The following is a 22,882-nucleotide window of genomic DNA, read 5'->3' as shown; positions in this document are numbered from 1 at the left end:
AAAAAAGCAGCTCTCGTAGCATTCTTCAGTGCAGGAAGAGCTCGATGCTTCGCTGAATGTGGAGGGGGCTGTACGTGCTCAAACTGAGTATGTGCTTTAGGGCTCGCAGTGTAGGGCGCTCAAATACGTGTTTTCCTGTGCCCAGTGTACAGGCTCAGCTTGATGCTTTCTGTTACTAGCCAATGGTTGCACAAAATCAAGTGGGTAAACAGGATAAGCAACATTTCTACCTTTCGTTGAAGACTGTTACTAAAGACAGCAAATAAGTTTAGTCTAAAACCTAGAACTAGCTATTTTTTAAACAATTTTTAATTTATGCTTATGTTTTGATACCTCTCAGCCTCCTTGGCTTTTTAATGTGGCTGTGTTGATTTGCTGAGTAGAAGATAAACTTAATCCTGTTCATTTTGTATGGGCTTTAAGTGAATTACTTTTAGTTAAATACTTGATGTAATAAATTTGGGATTCTCTAAATGCAGTAATCGTTATCAACAGGATAGTTCCTTGCTGAGGTTGCCAAAAGTAAATGAATATAACAGTCTATTTCCCATTAAAATGTGTCATTTGGCACAAGTTCTGTTTCTGTTCTTCACTCTCAAACTCTTTGTATCAGTCCTTCAGCAGCCTGTAATTGGTTGCCAGCAGCCTATAATTACTTACACCATCCCAGCACAGATAGCTCAGCAGCTGTCTGGCAGGTCTCTTGGATTAAAATGAGTATTTTTAAATTAATAAATATAAGTATCTCTGAGAATACCATGCCCATCTCTTTACAATAATATTAAAGATTTACTTTCTTGGCATATAATTTATTCACATTTGAGGATTTAAAAATTTTAGTATGTAGTTCTGTTCCTTTTATGTTTAAAAAAGTTGCTGGTTCTTCCTTAGCATAGCGTGTAAGCTAATCTCAAACCTTGTATTTACAGGACAGTCTTTCTGGGCCTGCAAAAAAATATTATTTCGTTCATATCCCTCCCTTTACACTTCTTTTTATTCCAAGTAACATTTTCTTTGCTTTAGAACATTGCTTCTTTCAGTTGCTATGTATATACACACGCATACATATATTTAAAAATACCTATAAAAAAAGAAATATATGTATACAAAAAATATACAGATACATGTAAGGTATTGTTTACTATGTACAGAAAAAAAATTTAGCCAAACTGAGATCACTTCCAACCAACCACGTTGCTAAGCCAAAAGCATATTACCTTTATTCCCTAGGAATGAGGTTTAACTGTTGGCATAAAAGTTAGAAAACCACGATTTCTGATTTGTAGAAGCTGAAAGTGTACTTTGTTACAAGCCACAGAAGTTCTACATCCTGGAGTCTTTTTTTTCTGCCTGTGAGTTATAGACAGCAGGGTGAGGAGCAGGCTGGCCAGTTGGCTCTGGTTTGGTGGTCTGCGGGAGACCGACCTCGTCCCTGCCGTGTGCTCCGCCAGTTGGAGTGTTGAGCCTTAACTGTGCGGGATCCGGTGTCTGTGTGGCGTGAGTCCGTGTGAGTGGGCTCTGCAGGCGCCTGTGGATGGAGGCTGAAGAGGCTGAAGACAGGAAAAATGCACGCTGAGAAGGTGGTGTGAGAAAGCTTTGCAAGGGCTGATAGCTCCAGAGACTAGCAGTGCTGTTAAATCTGCAAAAAAGGATAAACGTGGGACACCAATGGTCTGCTGAACCTGTGCAAGGTCCCTGGTGTCGACTACATGAGGCTCCGATGGCATCCACGTGTGCTGCTGGGCACGCTTGAAGAGTGCAGGATTATATCCACACCCGATGAAGGTGAGCACTGTCTGCAGTACTTCAAGGACACCCATCCAGAAGCCACTGCGGTATGACCCTGCACTTCCGAGTAAATAGCTGGCTTTGGCCTCCCAGCTATTGCTCCAACCGGTAGCCAGGAGTGAGTGTGTGAGTAAGAGACTGTGCGGTGTGAGTAGTTACCTGCTAATAATAATATATTGATCCTATCGATAACCGCAAAGATTAAAAGGTATCTTCAGAAATAGTGGTTGTAATCTGTCTACCCCTCTGCCCTCAGTCGTGTTCAGTAAACGGGGATCTATGACGTGTGCATGATCCGTAATTGAAATAAATGAAGAAAAATTGCTTACCCTTTAATGCAGCATGCCATTTCCCCTTTTACTGCTCTTTACCTCTCTTGGTAGTCTGAGGCCACCCAGCTGGAGCAGCCACATGATCTCATCCAATCCCTCAAGCTGAGTGTTTAATATTAATAAATCTGCAGTTTATCTACAGCAAATTTGAGGGGAATCTTAATTCTCTAAGACAGCAAGATGAACATTCACCAAAATTAAAAGCACTTGTTTTCCTTTTGAAGGTTGAACAGCTCAAAGAGGAAATCTGTGAGTATCAGAAGAGCGAGAAGCAAGGACTTCCATTGCCCGCACCAACGGAGACTGAAGAAGCTGCAGCATCCGTGCTGCAGGTATTTTCAAGGGCTTTTTGTTTGCCATTCTAGAAAGCAAATTGAGCCAAGAGGCCCCCCTCTGCATTTCAGCCCCGTGCCATAAATGAAGAGACGTGGCTTGTAGTGCCGAAACGCTTGTGTTTTCCTTTCTACGTGTGCATGCATCCTGTGCAGGTGTGACGCAGGATTTATGCTGGCATGACGAATACATTAATGTGGCGTAAGCTAATACCTGCTCGTGCCTTCGTATTATTATGGGTCCTGGGGGGTTTACTCCTATGGCCAGTGGATTATCTAATGCAGATAGATGTAGATGATGTAGCTCATGTTTTCTGGTTGTCTTGTTTATTTATGAGAGACTCAGGTAGCTTTGGAATCACATTGTGCTAAGATTTCAGTCTTAATTACATGCTAACTTTTCATTTTTCTCTTGAGACACAGGGCACAAAGGATGAAGGGAGGGTTGAAGGAGACTGCATTTCAGGCAAAGCTGTCTCAGATCAAGACGACAGATATCAGAGTAGTGAAACACTTCATAAAAGGTGAGCAGTGTATTTTCACGGTGGCTTATCAGGCACTCTGGTTGCTGGTATTCTGTCTTGCAGGGTGGATTTAATTATTGGATTCTTTGGAATACTCTTTGGTACTAACTTTGTTCCTCTGCTCCCAAATCAGAAAGTTTGGAGGTAATGCAGTTCTGAGTGGGTCTGTAGCCCTTGGTATCTAGAATGCAGGCTGTTTTCTGATACTTTCTCCAGTTTGTTGCTTTCCTAAAATGATAGGCTTAGGCTTTTGTGGCTCTCTGCAGACAAAAGTGTTATTTTCAAAACTGTTTTTCTGCTGGGAAAACTTCTTTGTATTTGGTTGCTGTCCAGGGGTGTACCAAAACACTTGGCTTGCAAAGTTAAATGTGTAAACTGGGATTTTTAAGGGAAGTCAAGGCTTCATTCTCCTGTGGCCTGCTCAGGAAGCTGCTGTGCCTCTTCTAGCAGGTTCAAGGAGGAAAGGGGGTCTGATCCCGTCACTCTGACTCTTTTTCCTTTCAAATGCCCAAGCCTGTTCCCCCAACCTCAGAGCGGTTGAATTTGGCATTGCCTCTCTGCTTTTAGCATCCTTGTGCCTGAGCATTTTTCTCCCCAGACCTTCATCATTACTTGTGTAGAGCCTGTCACCTCTAGTTCCCATGCATGGACACCTAAATAAGAGCAGGCACGGGTCATGCTGGATGCGAGACTCAAAGTACTCCATAGTGAAAAACCCATTGGCTTTTCCTTGCCAGTGGTAATAAGCGGTTTGGATGTGCGTCAATGCTGTCCGTGTTTACGCAGCAGTTCTACCCTTGGTGACGTTGGCCTTTGGTGCGTAGGTGCCGAGAGGTGATTGAAAACATCGAGGGCAGGAATTCACAGCTCCTTCACAAGCTGCAAAAACTGGAGCAGGAGCATGAGGATTTGGTTGAGCGCAATGAAGAGCTGGAATCAATTCTGGGAGAGACGCAGATCCAAACCAAGCAGGAGAAGGAACAGTTTGAGATTGAGGTGGAGGGACTTCACCGGAAAGTAAGTAAAGAATGGAAGAAATATGGTTTGGTTTTGTTTAATTCTAGCTCCTTTTCTCTCTGCATATTGATTAGTAAAGTAAAATTATGTTTGACCTAAACCTGCATGCCGCTTTGTTTAGTTTGACAAGAATTGCAACTAGCAGAATCTGCTGGTTTCAGAAAAGAGGGGCAAAGAAGAAAAAAATTCCCGCAGTGAGTAAATGACGCTTGCTTGGAGGTGCAGGTTCCTCTAATGTCACAGCAGCATTGTCTTTTGCAGCTCCTGTCTCCCCTCCTTGATACCTGGGCAAGCAGAGTTAACTAGCTAACGTACCTCCTGCATCCACAGGAGTGAGATTGGCAACGGTCCCTTCCCACACAGCCTTTCTGTACCTGTGGGCTGTGCACCTTTCGGTTTCTTGGCTGAGCTGAAGCAACTTTTGTGGCTTAGAAGCTCAGACTTCCCCTGAGAGGCTGCCCTAGATGGCAGCAGTGCTTCTGATGGACTTCAGCGTTGATCTCCTGCAGGAACTGCTTCTCCATGTTGGATGATTGCTTCTTCTGCCTGTGGTTCCTGCTGAAGAGCAAGTTCTAGGAAGCCCTGAGTCCTCTTGAGGCTCAGAAGAGAGGCGAGAGGTTTTCCTGAAGCCCGTGATAGAAGTTCCTTAACCTGGCATCCATGGTAGAAGTCCAGGCTTTGACTTGAATTCCTACATGAAAATGATCAGCGTGGGACACTGATGCTCCTTCATCCCAGGAAAGGTCACTTAGTTAAGCATGCTGGTGACAAAAGATTGCACTTTTGGCTTTTCCCCAAGCGCAGCATCTTGGAGATCTGTCAGCCCATGTGGCAAACACTGAGGCACTTTTGGATGTGGGGGGACAGGATCTTCACTGCCTGGGGATAGGGACATCCCTGCTGCAAATACTGAATTTGAGGGGACAGTTTCTCTCATCACCTGCTACCTCTTGCTGCAGCATCTGCAGTTGAGTCGGGCAGGCATGGCTGGACACATCTTTTTGAAGAGCTGTGACAAGCTGATACATCTGGAGAAGCTCTGCTTCATCTTGATCAAGACGTGATCTCACCAGTCTCTTCCTAACCCATGTCCTACTCGATTTTGGGCACCCTCAACCCAGGGCAATCTGGATCTTTTCCTGTTAATAGCAAGACCATTCAGATCATCCTTTCACTTTAGGAGGTTGATACAAAGTCTTTGTTAGTTCTTCTCATTTGCATGTGACAGGGAACCTCTGGGAAATTGCAGATGTGAAGCACCATGTTGATTATCTGGTCTACCAGAACCATGGCAACATTAGAGGTCTCCTTGCAACACCTGCAGAGCTGTCTCCATCCATGTTTTAAGCAAAGATTAAGTTATTGCTGAAGCTTCTCAGCCTGATGCTGCCTTTGTCAGAGTGGACTTTAGCCTCAATTTACTGGATGGACTGTCCATCCCTCTGGACGTTGCTCTGTGAGGAGCATCTGCACTTCCGGACTGATTGGTCACTGCTTGCCCCCGAGGAAAATATCGTTTGCAGCATTTGTGCAGCATCACTACCAGGGCACATGATCCCTTACAGGCAGGGCAGCTGAAGAATTTATAGCCAGAGAGAACAGAGGAAGCCAGAAGTTGGTCTTGCTAGATGGGTAGGTGGGCTCCTCCCCAAAAAGGCTGGCTGAGATCTTTTCCTTTGGCTGAAGCCCTGCTGTGTGGTCAGAAGCTCTTCCTTCCTTAAGCTGAGTTACCCTCTCCCCTCTGTCGGTGGTTAAGAGATGCTCTCTGCAGTGATTGTGGTCCTGCTGTCCTGCCAGGCAGCAGGACCAGCCGTAGCGTCCCTAGAGGACCTTGGATTTCTGAGGTGAGAAGGAAGGGCACACACAGGTTTTCAGTCAGGAGTGAGTAGTGACCTGACTTGTCCATACAGTTGCTCCTGTGTTAAAACATGATGTAGGAGATAGTACAGGCGTGAAGGCATATCCCATGTGAATGCTGAAGTAGCCACATATCTCCAAGATGAATTGTGCAAAGGAAGAAAAGATTAATTCCTTGTCAATAGCCTCTGGCTGTGAGGGAAAATTCTCTAAATACAGTGAAAAAGACTGAAAGCATGTTCAAATATCTTAATGAAGCATGCCAGCAGACATCATGTTTCTAAGTGTGTAGCTGAGGAGCCACAGGCAGGTGCTCTGATGGGAACGGTGAAAGGTCTGTCCAGCATGACTCTGCTTTTGTTTAAATCGGGGTTTGTTCAGCACACACAAAAATGTTTCCTACTTTCTCACTGAAGTAGAATAAACACAACCTCCACAAATCAAACAAGGTGCATTTTCAGTTTGGAGGAATCCCTTCTTCGTTCAGTGCATTGTTAAACAGATCCCTGGGAACGCTGCTTTGGGGGACGCAGGGTGAACGCAGCGGGGAGCACCGAGTAGCCAAGGAGATGGAAGGCATTTTGGCTGGCATAAGCTTGGCAGCTGCTGTAGCTGAAAAAGAGACAGAATCGAGGCATGCAGGGCAGTGGAGGAGGGATGGGCAGATCATGGGATGGAAGAGGAGGTGGGTTAACCCTTTGTCAGATCCAGCATCTGCTCAGAGGGAGGGCTGCGGAGCTGCACCCTTCATCTGCAAGAGGCTTTTGGGTGCCTTGCAGGTAATAAGGGAAGGACTGCACAAAGGCAGGTGCACTGGACCCTGGAGAAAGCAGCGCTGCTGGGTGTTGGCCAGGCTGTCCCATGTGAGAAGGACTTAGGAGTCTTTTCTGTTTTGGCACGCCTGCAAAAATCTTGGCCGATTAGGCCACTGACTCGGAACGAGGACACCAGGATACAATGTGAGTATTGTTCTGCTGTTGGCATGAGACTTACTAGCACAACTTAAATGCTTAAAAGTTAGAGGCTTGGAGGAAAAATAAACAAAATAATGGAAATATATAGCTGAGCAGCGACTTCATGACCAAAGTTTGGCTGGGGGACAGGGAGGGAAGGTGTATTTTGCCTTTGAGGTCCCTTCCAGAACTCCAGAGTCTTGTTGAACCCCAAACTATCATCTACTCATACAAGAGGAGGGGCATTTATTGCCCTCTAGCTCTTCTGTAAGAGGCCTGAGTGTTTCATGCCACTGATTTGCTTTTAACGCCTAGGTTGGGTAACATCATCTGTCTTAAAAAACAGCATCACAGCAGCTTTCCTTTATGTTAGAGACCATTCCCTGCTGGGAGCTTCAGCAGAGCCATCTTGTGCCTGAAGCCTGTCAGTGACAGCAAAGCTCCTGTGCTTTGACAAGCTGCTTTGTAGCCACTTTACATGGGCTGGGGTTGGCAGAGACTTGGCACTTCTTCGCCTTTGGCTTCCCATTGGGAAGGAATGAAAAATGATCTCTGAATAAGTGCGAAGGAAGGAGGGCGAGAAAGGTGTAAGGCATCTTATGTGCTTCACCATACACGCATCTGTACGAGTGGGGTGATGGATGTTGCTTGTATGAGTACGGTGTATGCTGTGTACAGATGAAGCTGGATTTTATCTGCAGCTGGACTTCGTCTCCTTCCAGTGTCCCCACTCGCTCTGCAGCCTTGTCCAGTGAAAGCCCAGCTCGGGCAGTGGAGAGGCCAGCTTGGTGGTTTAGAAATAAGAAAACCAGCACAAACTTTTCTTCCAAGTGTAAGGAACCGAAAGGAAAGGCTGCTGAATGCTGTGCTGGCTGGCAGCAGAGCAGAGTGGCTGTGAGTGCCAAGCCTGGGATTTTGCAAAAGGGTCTGCAGTGTAATGGGGAGGAGGAGCTGAACTGCTTCGAGCTCCTTTAAGCCCTTAAACTGCAGGAATAATAATCGTTCCCATGAGATCCACCACAAGGCAGATGCCTCGGAGGGATGGTGCAAATGCAGAGTGAGCACTTGTCTAGACAAACTTTTGCCTGCCAGGAGAAGCACAGAGGTCAGCGTTTTGCTGGCTCAAGTCGTGAGTCCTCGGAGCCTTGCAGGAGGGAGCTACAGCCTCCTTTGAGCGGTGGAGGGACCAGGACAAGTCCTCGTGGACCAGGTCAAACATCTGCTTGGATGAGATCAGCTGTGGGAGAGTGGGCACTGCAACAGCATGGGAAAGGAGAATGGCCAACGGTACAAATCGGGGTCTCGTGGGGTCCTCCGCATTGGGAGAGCAGCATGCAGAAGGCCCACAAGCTGCAGAGGCCTTGAATTTTCACCATATGTCTGGGTCATTCCTCTCCTTTTGTGGAGCAGAGATCTTTCATTTTCTGACTTGGCCTTGGATGGCTCCTTCACCCTTTGAAGCAGCAGGATGAAAGATGTGTGAGCTGGAGCTAGCCCACGCTGGCGGCTGTCCACATCCCCTTCTCCTCCTTCCTTCCAAACATGGGGCTTGTTCTGTAATAGTGGCACGAGGAGCAATTTAGTACTAGTTGTGCATTTAGTACCAGTTATGAGTACTGGATTGGTTTTAACTTGTGGTTTTTCTGTGTTAAGATTACAAGTTTAGAGACAGAGTTACTTGAAGTGCAGAAGAACAAACCTGAGATGAGTGGGGAAGAGCAGGCATCGTCTGGAGCACAGGAGGTGCAAGAGGTAAGAGGCTTTCCTTGGGCAAGAAATTGTTCCATTTAAAAATGTATTAAATGAGCATCTTCTGTGAACGTTCTTGTCACCATTTTCTGAGTACTTGTAGCCCACCGGCTCACACAAGACAGATGGATGTCTTTGGAGGAAAGCAGCTAATGTGCCAGTATTGTCTCCATGATAACTCATCTCTCATGAGATTGTCTTGCCTTCAGCACTGCAGAGCTTATTGACTCCCTGGCAGGGTTTACACATGTAGAGGTGCTTGACTCTTGTTTGGGGTTTAGTGAAACCTAGGCAGTGTGTAGGTACCTTTACAAGGCTGTTTCCCAGCTGGTTTTGGGCTGACTTTGCTGTCAATTTGATACTTGCCAGCCAGTTGGATCTGCCAAGTGTCCAAGCCAGACAGAGCTTATTACATAGGTGACCTTCCCAAGGTATCTTGGGTCAGGTGGAGGCTCCAGGCCTTCAGAGGTATCCAGCCAACCCTGGTTATAAGGTGCAAGGAATCCTGCTGTCAACTTTTGAGAACCATTTTTCCCAGCCTTGCTTTTCTAGAAGACACATTTTTTGCGATTTGTTTCTCTTCTCCAAGAATAAATGATGCTGTGGAAGTGACTCTCAATCTTGCTTGTTCCAGATGCTGGAAAGCTGTCAGGAAACGATAGAAAAGTTGGGAAGTCAGCTGGGAGAGCGGAGAGAACGGAGAAAGCAACTTGCCTCTGAGCTTGAACTGTTACGAGAAGATCTGAAGGCTGAGAAGGTGGTATTGGGCAGCGAGGTATGTATAGCTCCTGCAGTGGGACTCCCTGCAGGAAGCAGTTGCCTTTGGATGACTCCATAAAACATCCCCAGTCACCCCCCAAGTCCATTGCTTGACTTCTCTTGACGCATTTCTCTGGTCCAACCAGTTTTAATTTAATTACCATTCTTTGGTAAATGGTTTTAAATCCATCTGCTTTAATGGAACTGTCTCTAACTCTGTACTTTATTTTTCCTTTCAGTGAAGCTAATAACAAAACAGTAGTTCAAAGTTTGTAGCCAAAGCCCGCTTCTTGTAGAGGGCAGAGTGGAGGTTTTTGGACTTAGGTATTTATTGCAGAGTTATTTGTGATGATCATGAGCCTTCATCTCTCCATGTCACAACATGGCAGGGTACTTGTAGATTTGAGCCAAGACCTCCCTGTGGAGCAGCATCACGGTTATCTGTTAGCAGCGATTGTTTTTCTGAGGTCAATTAACTGACTAATACTGTATCTGTTTAACATGGGTCCACTTTAATATTAATAGCATCTTTCTTAACCAGAGTATGGCATGATAAGATGTCGGATCACCTGAGAGTCAGAGAAGTCTACATGAGCAGCTTGCTGGGACCTCGGCACTGCTTTTTGGTTTTTTTTGCCCTAAGGACCTCAGTACACTTTGCTTGAAGTGATTTAACTGCTAGGTAGACTCCTGGCAGGTTTATCTCTGCTAGCAGAGTTGCTGGTGCTCTTGTCTTCCAGCTGGGCCATAGAGGAGACAGAGCATGTGATGCCAACAAAATTGCTCAAGGGCTGGCACAGACATAGGCAGGACAGAGACTGAAAATTAGGATGAAGATTTAGGAGAGCTGCAGAGCTGTGGCCTGTATCAGGCAGATGAGGGAGACCTGAGGGAGACTGGCAAAGGGGGGGTTTACATATATTACAAATCCCATTTTTTTAGCACTCTGAGAGGCCTTAAACGAGCTGTGAGTCATCACTTCTTTGAACGCAAGTAAAAAACAATGAAAGTCCTGAACTGTTGGCGCAACTGCACATACAGAAGAGTTACTGGAGGAACAGTGGCATCTAGAGGACAGGACTTCTGTGGTGCTGTTAGGCAACAAATTCACATTGTAAAACCTCAGGATGCAGAGCAAGCCTTGCCGAAGAGCGGTTTAGGAAGGGGCTAGGTCAGTCTATGAATACGTAGATGAAAAGGAATTGTCTGATTTTGGGGGATGATGGGGCAAATGGGAAGAGTCACTCTTTAACCTTTGCATCCCAATAGTTCAATCTACTTACGGTGCCGGGACCGTAATCAAATTCATACATCCCTGTAAGTTTGGCTGTAATTCAGCCACGAGTTGCATGGTGGTTTTGCCTGAGGAGAGGACTATTCTTCCATCAAAGGGAACACGAGACGAAATCCAGTGGCCTGTGTAAGACTGTAACGGTCTTTAAAATAGAGGATTTTGCATGTGTTTGCTGGGATTCCCGACTTCACAAATGGGTTCGTTCCCTTTTGCTGGAGTAGCTAAATTGGGATGAATCGTTTACTAGCAGAGTGTTGGAAGTTAGCTTGGCATGAAATCATCGGGTTCTCGTGGGCGATACACCTGGAGGTCAAGATCTGAGGTTGTTCAGTGTTGTGTTTGTCAGGATGTCCAACACATAGAATGGACAAGTAAATTGGATAGTACTTTTTTCTTGTAAATCTTAATGATGTGCTTATGAACTGAAGCTACGCAAAGAGCTCTTTGCATTTGTTTGGAACATCAGCAAGCAGGGGTCTCATTAATGTATCCCATGAGAAGCTACAAGAAGATAATGCTTTGTTAGATACAGAGGTGAGAAATGTAAAGAAATCCCTGTTGTTCTGGTGTCTGATGCAGACAGAAACTGCTAGTGTGTATTGCTCAAATATAAATAAATTCATCTTGGTGTAGATAAGAATACCTGGAATTGAAATGTTAGCACTAGTGTACACTCAGGAAGAGCTGTTGATTAAAAAGCTGTAGGAATCAAAGTAATTGCTAGCGTTTAGTGGACTTAATAGCATTTTTTTTTTTTTTTTGAAGGATTTGGGTTCACTGCTGCTTTTATCAGGAGACATTAGGCTAGGCAGATTCTGCTTCTGATCCAGTCTGGGAGTTCCTGTGTCCTTTATGCACTCCTCATGCCTTCCTTTCTTACCCCTTTTATTTTCTTGGCATCCTCTCTCTGTGTCTCAGGTTTTGGGTCTGCCATTACCAGGTGTTAAGGCATTAGGTGACGTTGAAAGTGGAGAGCAGCCATCCGTAGAAAGTTGTTTTGGGCTGAGTTGAATGGAGGATCCTCTCTGTATGAGACAGCTGAATACATACCTTGCACTGTTCCCGTTTTTCCAAGAATTGCTAGTTTTGTAAAGAAACATGGCACATGATACAAAGCCCCGAGAACTACAGATGTGCAACAGAAGGATGAAATCAAATAACGAAATGTGATTTGATGGTAGTTTATGTGCAGCTAATTCCCATGCAGAAAAAAGGACTTGCACGTGTATCTTCAAGAGTGAAGTATTACAATAATTTAGCTACAGAATCACAAGCCATGTCTTGATGGACTCCCCAGATTGCCTTATACTGCTCAAAAGGTTTCCATGAGACCAAAGATAATCAAAGTCGTGGTGTTTTCTGACCTTACAGGTCTCTGAACTTCTACAAGAAAGAGAACAGATTAATAAACTCGAGCATACAGAAGATCTATGTACAGATGAAAAGACATACGAAGAACAGAAGACTAAAGTAGTATTTTTGGAAGAACAGATCAAAAACTTGAGGGATGAACAAGAACTGCTCTGGTAAACCTTATCAAGGCCTGTGGTACTTTCTGCTCCTTATCTTCGTTGACAAATTTTTTAGTCATTTAAAAATCCCCATAGTGCTGCTTCTGGCAAAATGGGCACAGCAGCTTTGTGTCTTCCTTATCAGTTAATCGTCTCTCTTACAGAGATTTTGGTGAATAAGCATTTCCCTTAGTGACACCATGATCGGTCAGGAGCTTCTTTTCTGCAGCTCTTCCGGATTCTGAACGGCATAAATGAGAGCTGTCATTAAAGAGGAGGCTTTTTCTCTTGGCGTGAGGTTGTATTTGGACTAACACGGTCCCAAAATGCTCCCAGCGTGGGCTTGGGCTCCTTGGGGCTAACTGCTGCCAGCAGCTGGTGGTGTGCATTGGTCTGTGGATTTTGGTTGTGCTTGGAGGGCAGGTGTCAGCAGGCATCGGGGTTGTAAATAAAGCTCTTACAGGTCCCCTGACTCCCTTTTTTCAGTAGATCAATACAAATTCGGAGTTAGAGCATCCACGCTCAGGTTCTTTTTAGTAAGTAAAAGCTTGGATTGAATCCAGTATAGCTACAGTCAGCTCAGTTACCTGGATGACTAAGTGCTGAGATAAAGTACAACCAGGATAAAACAGGCAGGTTAGCTTACAAGGACGTACAGTTTGGATAGAGATAATAAGCCAGGCAGCTTGATCCAGAGACCTGAGCCCGTACTTCCATACAGCGAAGTGTTGTGCGAGTGGTTCTCTGCTGCTTGTGAGCACAGACCAGCTCATGTGGCCCCATGCGAGTGTTTCCTTAACCAGCAGTTAACCTACTCGGGAATGACTGAGAGCTGACCCTTTGGACACACATTTTTTTGTGGGGTCAGTGTCCAGGGGAGACTGACCCTTGCCCAGAACTACTAGACCCAGGATTAAATCCTCTTTGGAGCCTCCCGACATACCTGAGCGTTGCCTTGAGTGTTTCTCTGGACTCTTGTATCCCACATTTTTCCCATTCAGAGGGTGGTTTCCCTTGGATGTGTATAGTTATCTCTCTCCTCTACTATTTCTCCTTCAAGTTCTGAATTACTAAAAAGCAACAAGAAGAGGGAGGAGCTAGAAAAGCAACGAAAAGAGAGCAATGAAGAAAAACAGTTGTTACTGGAAGAAATTGCCCAGCTAAAACAAGATATCCTGGCTACCTGGGAGCAGGGTGACAGCACGCTTGAGGAGTCTTTGAGGATGAATCAAGGCACGGCGCATAGAGAGAACAGATTTCTTGTGTCATGGAGTTCTGCAGGCAGTTTAGATGGGAGCGTTAAACAGGTATGGGCAGCTTTGCCATCTGCACTGTACTTTTTTTTCCCCCCTAATTTAGTGACAAAACCTAATTAAAGTGTATTGGAAGCTGGTCCTTGCAGTGTTAGCATGCTGGGGGAGATGAGAGGCTGACTGATTTGCTTGAGGAAAATGTTTGGAAATTAGGAATGTCATCATTTTCTTCTGTCATGTTTTTGGACATAGTGGGAGCTTGGATAAACTGAACAGCCCCCTTAGTACACGTGAAAGAAGTAAATTATGCAGTCCTTAAATGATGTTTTAAGCCTTTTGGCAGTCTTTCTCAGCTCCTTTTTTGGAGTGTGAGCAATAGCGCTGGCTTGCTACTCCCACAACAGTCTTGCTCTTACTGTAGGCAGAAGCTGTTCCTCTTCCCTGCTCCTGCTTGGGATTTTCTGCTCTTGCACTCCAGTGCTTGAAATCATCCCACGACTTGTGAGCCACCACTGCGGGCAGCAAGCGGCGGGGTCTTGCTGCAGCCCCGTGCCTGTGTCTCAGTTACTGCTCTCCCGTTGCTCTACCAGCTGGCAGGCAAGACCCCTACTTGTCACTAGGTTTAGCTGAGTTTTAAATGCAATTTGTTCACCTTTCTTACCGTGTGATATAAAAAAGAAGGGGAAGAGCAGCTAGCCCTGCTAAAAAGGGAAGACATTATGAAGGTACCCAGGACAGGGAGTCTGAGGAGAAGCAAGGGCTCTGTGCAAGAGTTTGGAAGAGAAGAGAGGACAGGGTGGCCTGTAGGCAGGAGTGGGAGTGGAAAGAAGAGGATCAGAGTCATGCTGATAACCAAGAAGCAGCAAATCTGTACAGTTAGAGCAGACCAAAGCAAGATACACAGTGTAGAGGGGATGCTGAAAAGGATCCTGATAGAGGCAGGTGGGGAAAAACCCAAACAACCTAACTGATCTTGAGGACAAATGACACTGCCAGATCCCACAGTGCTGGATCAAGACTTTCGAGCTTGGGAATTTATCTGGGGATTTATCGGAGAAGGGAAGCTTGATCTTCAGTGGATTTCATCTGGTCCCAAGAACAGAGGGCGGAGATGCAAAGTGGGAATGCAGATCGACAGACAGCTGAAAGTGATGGTGGGAAGAAGGGTTTTGGTACACCAGACATGGGAAGAACTTTTAGCCTGTGTACAGGCACTTGCAAGAAGATGGGTGAACCAAAGAGCTCAATTATTGTCTGAAAGCCATCACAGATCGTCGGTGACCACCTCATGGTGTCGAGGCTGCTGTCGCGTTGTGCCAGCGTGTCTGTTCCTGCACCGCTGCCAGGACTTGCTTTGTTCCTGCTACCTCTGGGAGTTACAGCTGGATGTGCCACTCCTCCTTAGTTGCCTTAGTGAGACTCTGGCACAAGAGTTAAGAGAAACCTGGGTGGTTTTGCTTTTGTTTGGCAGGTTAGTTTTAACAGGGAATTGTTCCCTCATCCAGGTTATAGCATCTTCTCCCTCAGCCTCAAGAATTGTATTGGCTTCTTTGAGGGGAGGGACCGGGTAGGGAGCAGGACATAGTGTGGGGGCAGAAGAAATGCTTGCCTGGCCTTATCCATCTTCCTGCTTAAATGCCCTTAAATCCTACTGGCATACCTCTACCTTAATTACCAGCCTTGAAGTTAATTTCCGTGTAACCTTTGTCATTTTACTGTTCCTGCAGAGTCTGTCCGACGAGAGATTCCAGCAGCAGGAGGAAAAAATGCAGCAATTGTGGCAGGACTTGCGCCGCGTTCAGAACTTGTGCAGCTCAGCCGAGAGGGAGCTGAGATACAAAAGGGAGAAGAATGTCGACTTACAAAAGCAAAACCTTTTGCTCCAACAGGAATGCACCAAGGTAGGAACAAAGCAGGGGGAACTGTTTGAAGACAGCATCACATAATTTTACAGGATGGGAGGTCTGAGGTGCTGGTTTCAACAGACTGGACCTCGTTTGCACTTGACCATACAGTGCCTGGGGCTCTCAAGCGTGCTCTGTCTCAACTTCATGGAAATTGGACTGCCTCCAAATAAAACTTTGTGTGTGCTGTACTTGCTTCCTGTATTTCTCTTTTATTCTTCTTCACTCTGGTAATCCTGTTACCCCTTTCCTAATCAAGACATTTCAGATGATATATCTTGAAGTGAAAACTTGATTTCTTCTTCTTTTGAAACTCAGGTCAAAGCTGAGCTGAAGCAAGCCCAGGCAAAACTCTCGGACACTACTGAAACATGCTCCTCTCTCTCAGCACAGTGGGAAAAAAGCCAGCAGAAGGTCAAAGAGCTCGAACAAGAGCTCCTGAAGTGCTCCCAGGCTGATAAACTGCAGAGCAGTCTGCAAGAGAAACTTGCACAGGAGAAATCCAAAGTGTGCGAAGCACAAAAAAAGGTAACTCGTCAGCGTGAGCTAAGTTAATGGGAGGCGTGTGTTTAGCAGTTTTGTGCAACTGTAGTTCAGAAAAAAGAAGCACTAGCAGCTCATGAATCAGTTCCCTGAAGTCCATTTTGCTAGTCAATTTTGAGATCACTTGGATAAATATTTTAGGAAAAATGTCTGTTATTAGTGGGAACATAATCAAGACAATAGAAGCCAAATAGAAGCTCAACTCCTGGGTCTCAAGCTCAGTATCTCTGAGAAAACTTGTGGTAGGGCTGGCAGGTGCAGGGAGCCCAGATCATGTTCTTGCTGAGGAGGTTTGCTGCTCTTTGCCATCTGGTGAATTGCAAAAGCTTGTGTTTTCCATGGCATCGATTGTGCCGTGTTCCTGCACTAATTGTTGGATTTGGTTTTGAAGTGTGCAGGACCAAACTAGGTGCAGAAAGGATTGTTGCTAATTCATGACATAGTATCTGATGCAAAATCTGGTAGCTGTTGGAAAGGTTTTACTTTTAATGGACTTTGACACAAAGACACGCAGAAGTGCTTTTGGATAGAAGCAAGCAGATCTTTCATTTCCATGACTCAGATGCTGAGGGATCAAAGGGATGTGAATACCTTGGATTCAGATACTGGACTATAAATTCAGAAAGTTTAATCTGTGTCCAATTTTAATCCGAGATTTCAAAACTCCAGCAAAAGCTAAAAGATTCACAACACCAACTCCTGCTGGCAGAGACTCATGTTTCAGACAAGAAACTCCTGGAGGAGGAATTGAAGGAGGCCCGAGAAAATGAAGCTCGCATGCAGCAAGAACTTCACGAGGAGCAGCTGAAAAGGTACCCAGAGCTGGGTAAGACCTGTTCTGCGTGCGAAGGGCAGGTATGCGCCAGCAAATGCTGCTGTGCCAGCCTGCCAGCTACCTCCTGCAGCTCTGTGCCCGGCCCTAGGTGGGCTCCCAGTCACTGCACTGCTGGTTTCGCTTCCTGTCTCTCCTTTTGACCTGCCAGTGTCCTTGGCAGAGCTCCACAGGATCCCCTCTGTATGAGATTTAAAAGTTTTTGGAGACTTCAACTGCCTCAAAAGATGCGTGGCCCCTCCTGTCAGCCCAGTGGTTTGGTTTACCCTCTGGATGCCAGCAGTCCCCTTTCTCATGCAGCTGGGACTGGTGATCCCAGACACATCTTCCACCCGTTCACGTGCTACTGGGACATGAGGACAGCCAGCTGATTTCTTTCTGTACATCAGTAGAATCATGTACTGATTTCTTTCCACCCCCAGTGTTGCCCAGGGGAGGTGCAGAGCAGTGTGATGTTGTTTGTAGATTGCAGCCAGCTTTGAATTCCCAGTGTCACATCACGGGCTGGCCTCCACGTCAGTGTCTCACTGTCACACCAACATGCTTTTAGGAAGCTCCTGGAGCAGCAGGTGGAGGAACTGCGACAGCAGCTCCAGCATTCGCGGGAGATGGAGGCGTCGCTGGCCAAGATGCTTGTGGAGCTGCAGGCCAAGACTCTGCACGTCCTAGAAGATGAGAGGAAAACTGACTCGAGTGAGGTGAGCTGCAGCACAGACGGGTCCTCATCACCCAAGGTGACGCTGTGCTGGTGGCTGGCTCCAGAGCAGACCACTGAGCTCTAGGGGGACATGTCACCATCCCAGTGTGAAATGTGTTCCTAGGAACTGCTGAAATAGGGTCAAATCCAGCCAGGTGCTGAGCCCTTGCAGATCCCACTGATTTAAACAGGAGCTGGAGGGAAAGCACCACCCCCTCTCATGCAGGTTTTCTGGGGATGCAGCTATGAGGGCAGAGAAGGAGGACTTGAAGGGAGAGGGGAAGAGGCTGACTCCTTTTCTTGCAGAGCATGGAGCTTTTTGCAGGAAAATTTTGTCAGAGTCCACTGTCTGGGCGGAGGCATTACCTCCCTCTGACCTGTTGAAGCCTGCAGGCCCCCCCACAGCACAGAAATCCACACTCCCCCTTCTTTAAGGGGAGGAGGCAGTGGCCTGGGGAGGCAGAATGGATTGGTGTTATCTGTGGTGGGAACCACTGGGATTTATGACAGAGAAGCTTTGGAGTCCAGACTGAAATAAGGCAGAGGGACCCCTACAGCTGAGGACACACACACAAATAAAAAATAGATTTTTTCCAGCACCTCCAGTGTCAGAAGGAGAACCAGAAGCTTTCAGAGCAACTTTCAGTCCTGAAGGAGGAAAACAAAGCCCTTTATGAGGAAGGAGTCCGTCTCCTGAACCAGAAGGATCTGTATGTCAGGTAATGACCGAAGCAGCAGGGGATATGTAGACACGCAAAAAAAGCCTACCCAGGAATTGCTTTTTATGTGCCTGGCAGTGACAGTGGATTTGACTGTTCTGTAGCCTTCCTTGTCTCTGCTGTTCAAGGCATTTAGCACCAAGAGATCTGCCTTAACCCGCCGCCCCTGCGTGCAGTTATGTTATGTATCGCATGTCTGCTGTCGTGTTCTTCTTGGCAGCTGAAGGCAGCGCAGAAAATGAGGGGGTGCCTAGGAGGGCTGCGGGTGCTGCTCTTCAGGGTGTGGCATTGGCAGAGATGCTCCATGGAGCAGCTTGTTTCTCCTCAGAGCAATCTTGATCTAATTTGAAGCCTTTTTGTCATGAATTTTGAGCAAATGTGGGCAAATATCCCTTATATGGTAGCGATTTCTCTTTTTTTTGGGACATTATTTTCCCTTCTATCCAAATGATAAAAATAAACAAGAACACTGCCTAAATGGGACAAGTTTGAGGGAAAGAGCAACAATCACAAGTCTCAGTAGAGAAAAATATTTAACCACAGTGTCGCAGCTCTAAGAAGCGCCCACTGTAGTAGCTCTTTCTGCAACCTGTTTGCCTGACCCTTGTTGTTTAGGATTCTTCTTTTTTGGTCTTTTTCCCCAATACATGAGTACCTCCCCTTAACCACCCACATCCCCACCCAAATAAACAACTTACCCTTTCCCTGTTACTTCCAATTTTGGTCACTTTATAACCTTGTTTGCGATAAAGAGCTGAGAGGGACCAGCACAAGGATTTGTAATGCTGGGAGTCAGTTTTGGGAATGCTTTGGGTCTTTTTACCTCCATGAATTTCCATTTTCTTGACGCTTAACCAAACAAAAAAACCCCTGAACTGAGTGGTGAAAGACTTAGTCCAGAAAGTCAGCGTGCTCATTCTGCCTTCAGCTGCGCAGCCAAAAGGAGCTGGGTAGATGCCTGAGGCTCCCCGTTCAGGCTTTGAAGGGCCTGAATAAATACAGGACGTCTCCTGCCTTGATCTTGACCCAGAAGACAAAAGCATTTCACAGCCTGATGTTTGTCGCTCTGCCTCCTCAGGAAATACAACGAAATGCAGCTCCGCCACAAAGACAAGATCCGCAGAGCCAAGGAGACCTTTATCCACGAGGTGAAACAAAGGGACAACAGAATTAAGCAGCTTGAAAATGAGCTCAGCGAGTCAAAGCTCCAAGTGGAAAAGGTGAGAGAACACATCAAGGGCCTCTCCCACAAGGGAAGGCAGGGGAGCAGGCTACAGCGTGTCTGCAGGAGCATCCCTTCTTCTAAAAAGACAGACAGTTTAGGAAAGAAGGAAATGAGGTTTAGGAACGGCTGGCTTGTAGGCAAGGGGACTGCACTGTTAAACAACCAGACAGTCGGAGCATGGGGAACTCTGCCTGATGTGCTGTTCCTGCTCTGTGCGCAGGACTGACGCTGCGCTGCGAAGCGGCTGCATTGCCAAGGGGCTCCAGCCCGGTCCTCGTAGGAAGAAAAAGCCAAAAGGAAATTCCTGGCTCAAGCTTGCCCTCGGGGAAAAACCATGTCCTCAAATCCCATTCAGAAACTACCTAAGCTCCATCTTCTTTAGCCTCAGAAATATTACTGCCGAGAAGTGACTCAAAAGCCTCTTCTTGGGATATGTTACATCAAATAGCATATCACTTCTAGGAGTGAACGTGCTTGGTGGTAACCCCTTTGGTAAAGCGCTCCAGGGTTTACAGAGGACAGAGGAGAGCAAAGTGTAACCGCTGGTTATTATTTCCTTCTGCAACACTGCTCAGGGGAAGGTGCTGATTGCTCAGATCACTGCCGAGAATGAGAAATTACTCCAGGAAAGAAGACGGCTCCTCCAGAAGATAACTGACCAAGAGGACACCTCTTGGAGCAACCGGTCGACGACTGCCACCCTGCAGAGCAGGTAGGCACTTAATGATGCCCATACCTCTGGAGCCTGCCTCTTCCCAGCGCTTCTCCGGTTTTATGCCTATTTCTCCTGAGTCCAGAGGAAAGCCTGAACTGCGCCCCAGTCACTAGTGCTGTGGCTTTTAATTGCTGTGGGATGTAATTAGCCCCTTTCCCCATCAAAGCCCTTGGCACACAGCTGAACGCTGTGGAGGCCAAAGGGTCTGAGGTTGAAAAAGAAAATGCCCCTTTGAAAACGTAGCATGGCCGGAAGGAAAATAACTTGTGCCTTGTATGTGGGATGTGCTCAGAGTGAAGATCCTGGACGAGGAGAACGTGCGGCTGCACGAGAGCAAGCTCCAGCTCTCCAGCCACGTGCCCACCTCGCAGCGTGCGCCGAGGAGCATCCACGCTCCCAGCATGGAGGTGAGACTCTGAGGGGGCTTGGCCTCAGCAGACAGGTTGCAGGAGCTGATGTCTCCTGAGAATGAGTCATAGAATATGTCATGTTCAAAGGGACCCATAAGGATCATCGAGTCCAGCTCCCTGCTCCTCGCAGGACGTCCTAAAACTAAACCATATGACTAAGAGTGTTGTCCAGACACTCCTTGAGCTCTTGAATGAGGGTTGGTGCAGCTGCGGCTGTGGGTGCTGGAGAAGAGCTGAATCGATCCTTCAGTTGGGATGGAAAGGGGCACCAAACACACAGGAGATTGCAACGGCTTTGTGGGTGAGGAAAGGCTTTGTGGGGAGCTGCAAGCTCAATACACTTGCCACACCAGCCCCATCCCCAAGCTGCCGTGAGTTGAGATCAGATGTCCTTTCACAAGGACAGAAATTTTGCTTTGGCTCTCTTGCAGATTTAGAGTTGTCAAAAGACCTTAGTTTCAAAGTTAGCTCTAAAATTAGGAGAAATAATCCAGACCAGTGTGGTTGGGAATGTTACTCCTGTAAGCCAAAAAACCTCAGACCAAGCTGACCGATAATATCAACTACATCGAACTGAAAACCTAAAAACTCAGTTTTGGATTGACCAAGTTAATGAAGAACTTTGGGGGCAGAAATGGAGAAAAATCCAGGAAAGTCAAAGCTTGTGTTTCAGCAACTCTTCAAATAAAACAGGTGGATTTGGAAGTTTATTAGTACATTTTGAAATTTGGAGGGAACCCAGTTTGGTTGGAAATGAGCCGTTAAGGATGAAAGTGCTGTTTTGGGGCCTGACAGAAAGAGCTGTTTGTGTGTTCCACTGTATTTTATTTTTTTTTCTTTGTTTCACCTGGGCTACTTAGGGGTTCTTTTTTGTTTAAATTCAGACCCAAAGGACAAATCTATGATTAGTACCTCTGTGGGCTGGAGTTCTTGGGGAGAACTGGCAGTGGAGCTGGGAGCACTTTGAAGACCAAGACTGTGTGTTGGAATTCGGGGTCTGACATGCACCGCCTCCTCTGAAAGTCTCTGTTCCTCCTTCCAGGACTCGAAGAGTGCTAACTTCTCTGAACGCCAACTACAGAGTAAGGTGTTGCCATCTCCCCGTACCAGGTACCGTGGGGTAAAAGGAGGAGGCAGGGAATGCCTCTCTGCATGTGGTGAGGGAGAAGTTGAGCATTTTGGCTGCTTCACCCTGTGCTTTCATCTCCAAGGGTTGTCTTTTTTTTTTTTTTTTTTTTTTTTGGTCAAACTATAGGGAAGATGGTATTAGAAAGACTGAGACTAATGGGATGGACAAGTAAAATTTTCAAAATACATCAGGGAACACTGTGGGACTTAGAAATCAGCTCGGTGCCCAGTAGTTTTGGAGGAGTGTCTTTGCACAAGAGCTTATGAGGCTTCGAGGACTACTGCTGCCTGGAACTGTATGACCCATGTCCCAGGCTATGGGGCAGGAGGGTGTTTGAGCTGTTTCTCCACCTGTGTAGCCAGGAGCCCCACGATTTGTGCCAAAATGGACAAGGGGAGGCAGAGGGACTCTGCAACTCTGGCCTCTGCTTGCTGGAGGCCCAGCACAGCCGGCTTGCGTACAGCCTTTGGGTGCTGTGGAGGGTGACGGACAGCCGGTCGCAAGGCAGGGTAGGTTCTGGGGTAGAAGGGGGCTGTCAACTACTTGGCTGGAGGAGCAGTATCAGAGCCCTAGTCTGAGTGAAAAGCACTGACCCTGCACTGCCTCGCAGAGATGTTGGGAGGAGCGTGGGGCTGTGCAGGTGGCGGAGGGTCAGATAAGAGTTTGCAGAATGACTTAAGAGAGGAACTTTGTTTTCAGCTTCCCATCACGAGAACCGCCAGACTCTCTCAGCACCCTGAAGGCCAGGCAAGACACGAAGCCTGAAGGAGAAGCTGAAAGCCAAGACTCATCCTTTTGCTTGTCCCCGTCTCAACCTTCTGAGATTGGGTACTTAAACGTAGCTTCGCCTGGAGACACCACAGCCTCCCAGCTGCAGGAGGAGAGTCAGAGCATCAGCTCTGAGAACTTCTAAATGGGGAAAAATGTTTGTAAAATATTAGCTGGACTGCAAGGTTTTGGGCTGCTGCTGTGGGATGACAAGGACTGCAAGGGGAGAATTGCCAGATGGACTGACCTAGTGATTTCTGTGACATATTTCAACTAAATTATTCAACAGGTTTTTTTTCAACTTACCCAACTGTAAATGTGTGTGTATGTCATCCCAGATCCACCTGGAGGCTGGAATTTGTAGGTAAACTCAGTAAAATGGAAGAGGGGTGGGGTGAAGTGTATCTTCCCCTGAGCCCTAATTCCTTGTCCAGTCCAAAACTACAAGCTTTGTAAATAAAACTCAGATCCCGACTACTCCATGCCATGTGCCCACTTTTCCACGTTGCCCTCCGTCTGTGCACTTAAAGGGAGATGGAAGAGGACAAGGGAAATGGAATAGGAGCATGTG

At 46.6% G+C, this 22,882-nt stretch overlaps 1 protein-coding gene across 1 annotated transcript in view; it reads left to right on the top strand.

Moving 5' to 3' along the window:
- Positions 1–22,568, top strand: part of CCDC30 (coiled-coil domain containing 30) — a gene marked incomplete at its 5' end in the record, with an annotated part of 36,398 nt that extends 13,830 nt beyond the window's left edge. Inside the window, 19 exon segments of the mRNA XM_082009205.1 lie at positions 2,345–2,452; positions 2,876–2,976; positions 3,801–3,993; positions 8,457–8,555; positions 9,187–9,327; positions 10,581–10,606; positions 11,034–11,232; positions 11,977–12,131; positions 13,177–13,423; positions 15,097–15,270; positions 15,592–15,801; positions 16,471–16,628; positions 17,199–17,346; positions 17,943–18,064; positions 19,143–19,284; positions 19,865–20,001; positions 20,297–20,411; positions 21,457–21,524; positions 22,243–22,568. Of these exon segments, the coding sequence (XP_081865331.1) occupies positions 2,345–2,452; positions 2,876–2,976; positions 3,801–3,993; positions 8,457–8,555; positions 9,187–9,327; positions 10,581–10,606; positions 11,034–11,232; positions 11,977–12,131; positions 13,177–13,423; positions 15,097–15,270; positions 15,592–15,801; positions 16,471–16,628; positions 17,199–17,346; positions 17,943–18,064; positions 19,143–19,284; positions 19,865–20,001; positions 20,297–20,411; positions 21,457–21,524; positions 22,243–22,456 (2,757 nt within the window).
- Between the last annotated feature and the right edge of the window lie 314 nt (positions 22,569–22,882).

The sequence above is a fragment of the Phaethon aethereus genome (assembly GCF_964289735.1).
Source record: "Phaethon aethereus genome assembly, chromosome: 21".
NCBI classification, from domain to species: domain Eukaryota; kingdom Metazoa; phylum Chordata; class Aves; order Phaethontiformes; family Phaethontidae; genus Phaethon; species Phaethon aethereus.
The sequence above is the reverse complement of the archived record's forward strand: the minus strand, read 5'-3'. Positions and strand labels throughout refer to the sequence as shown.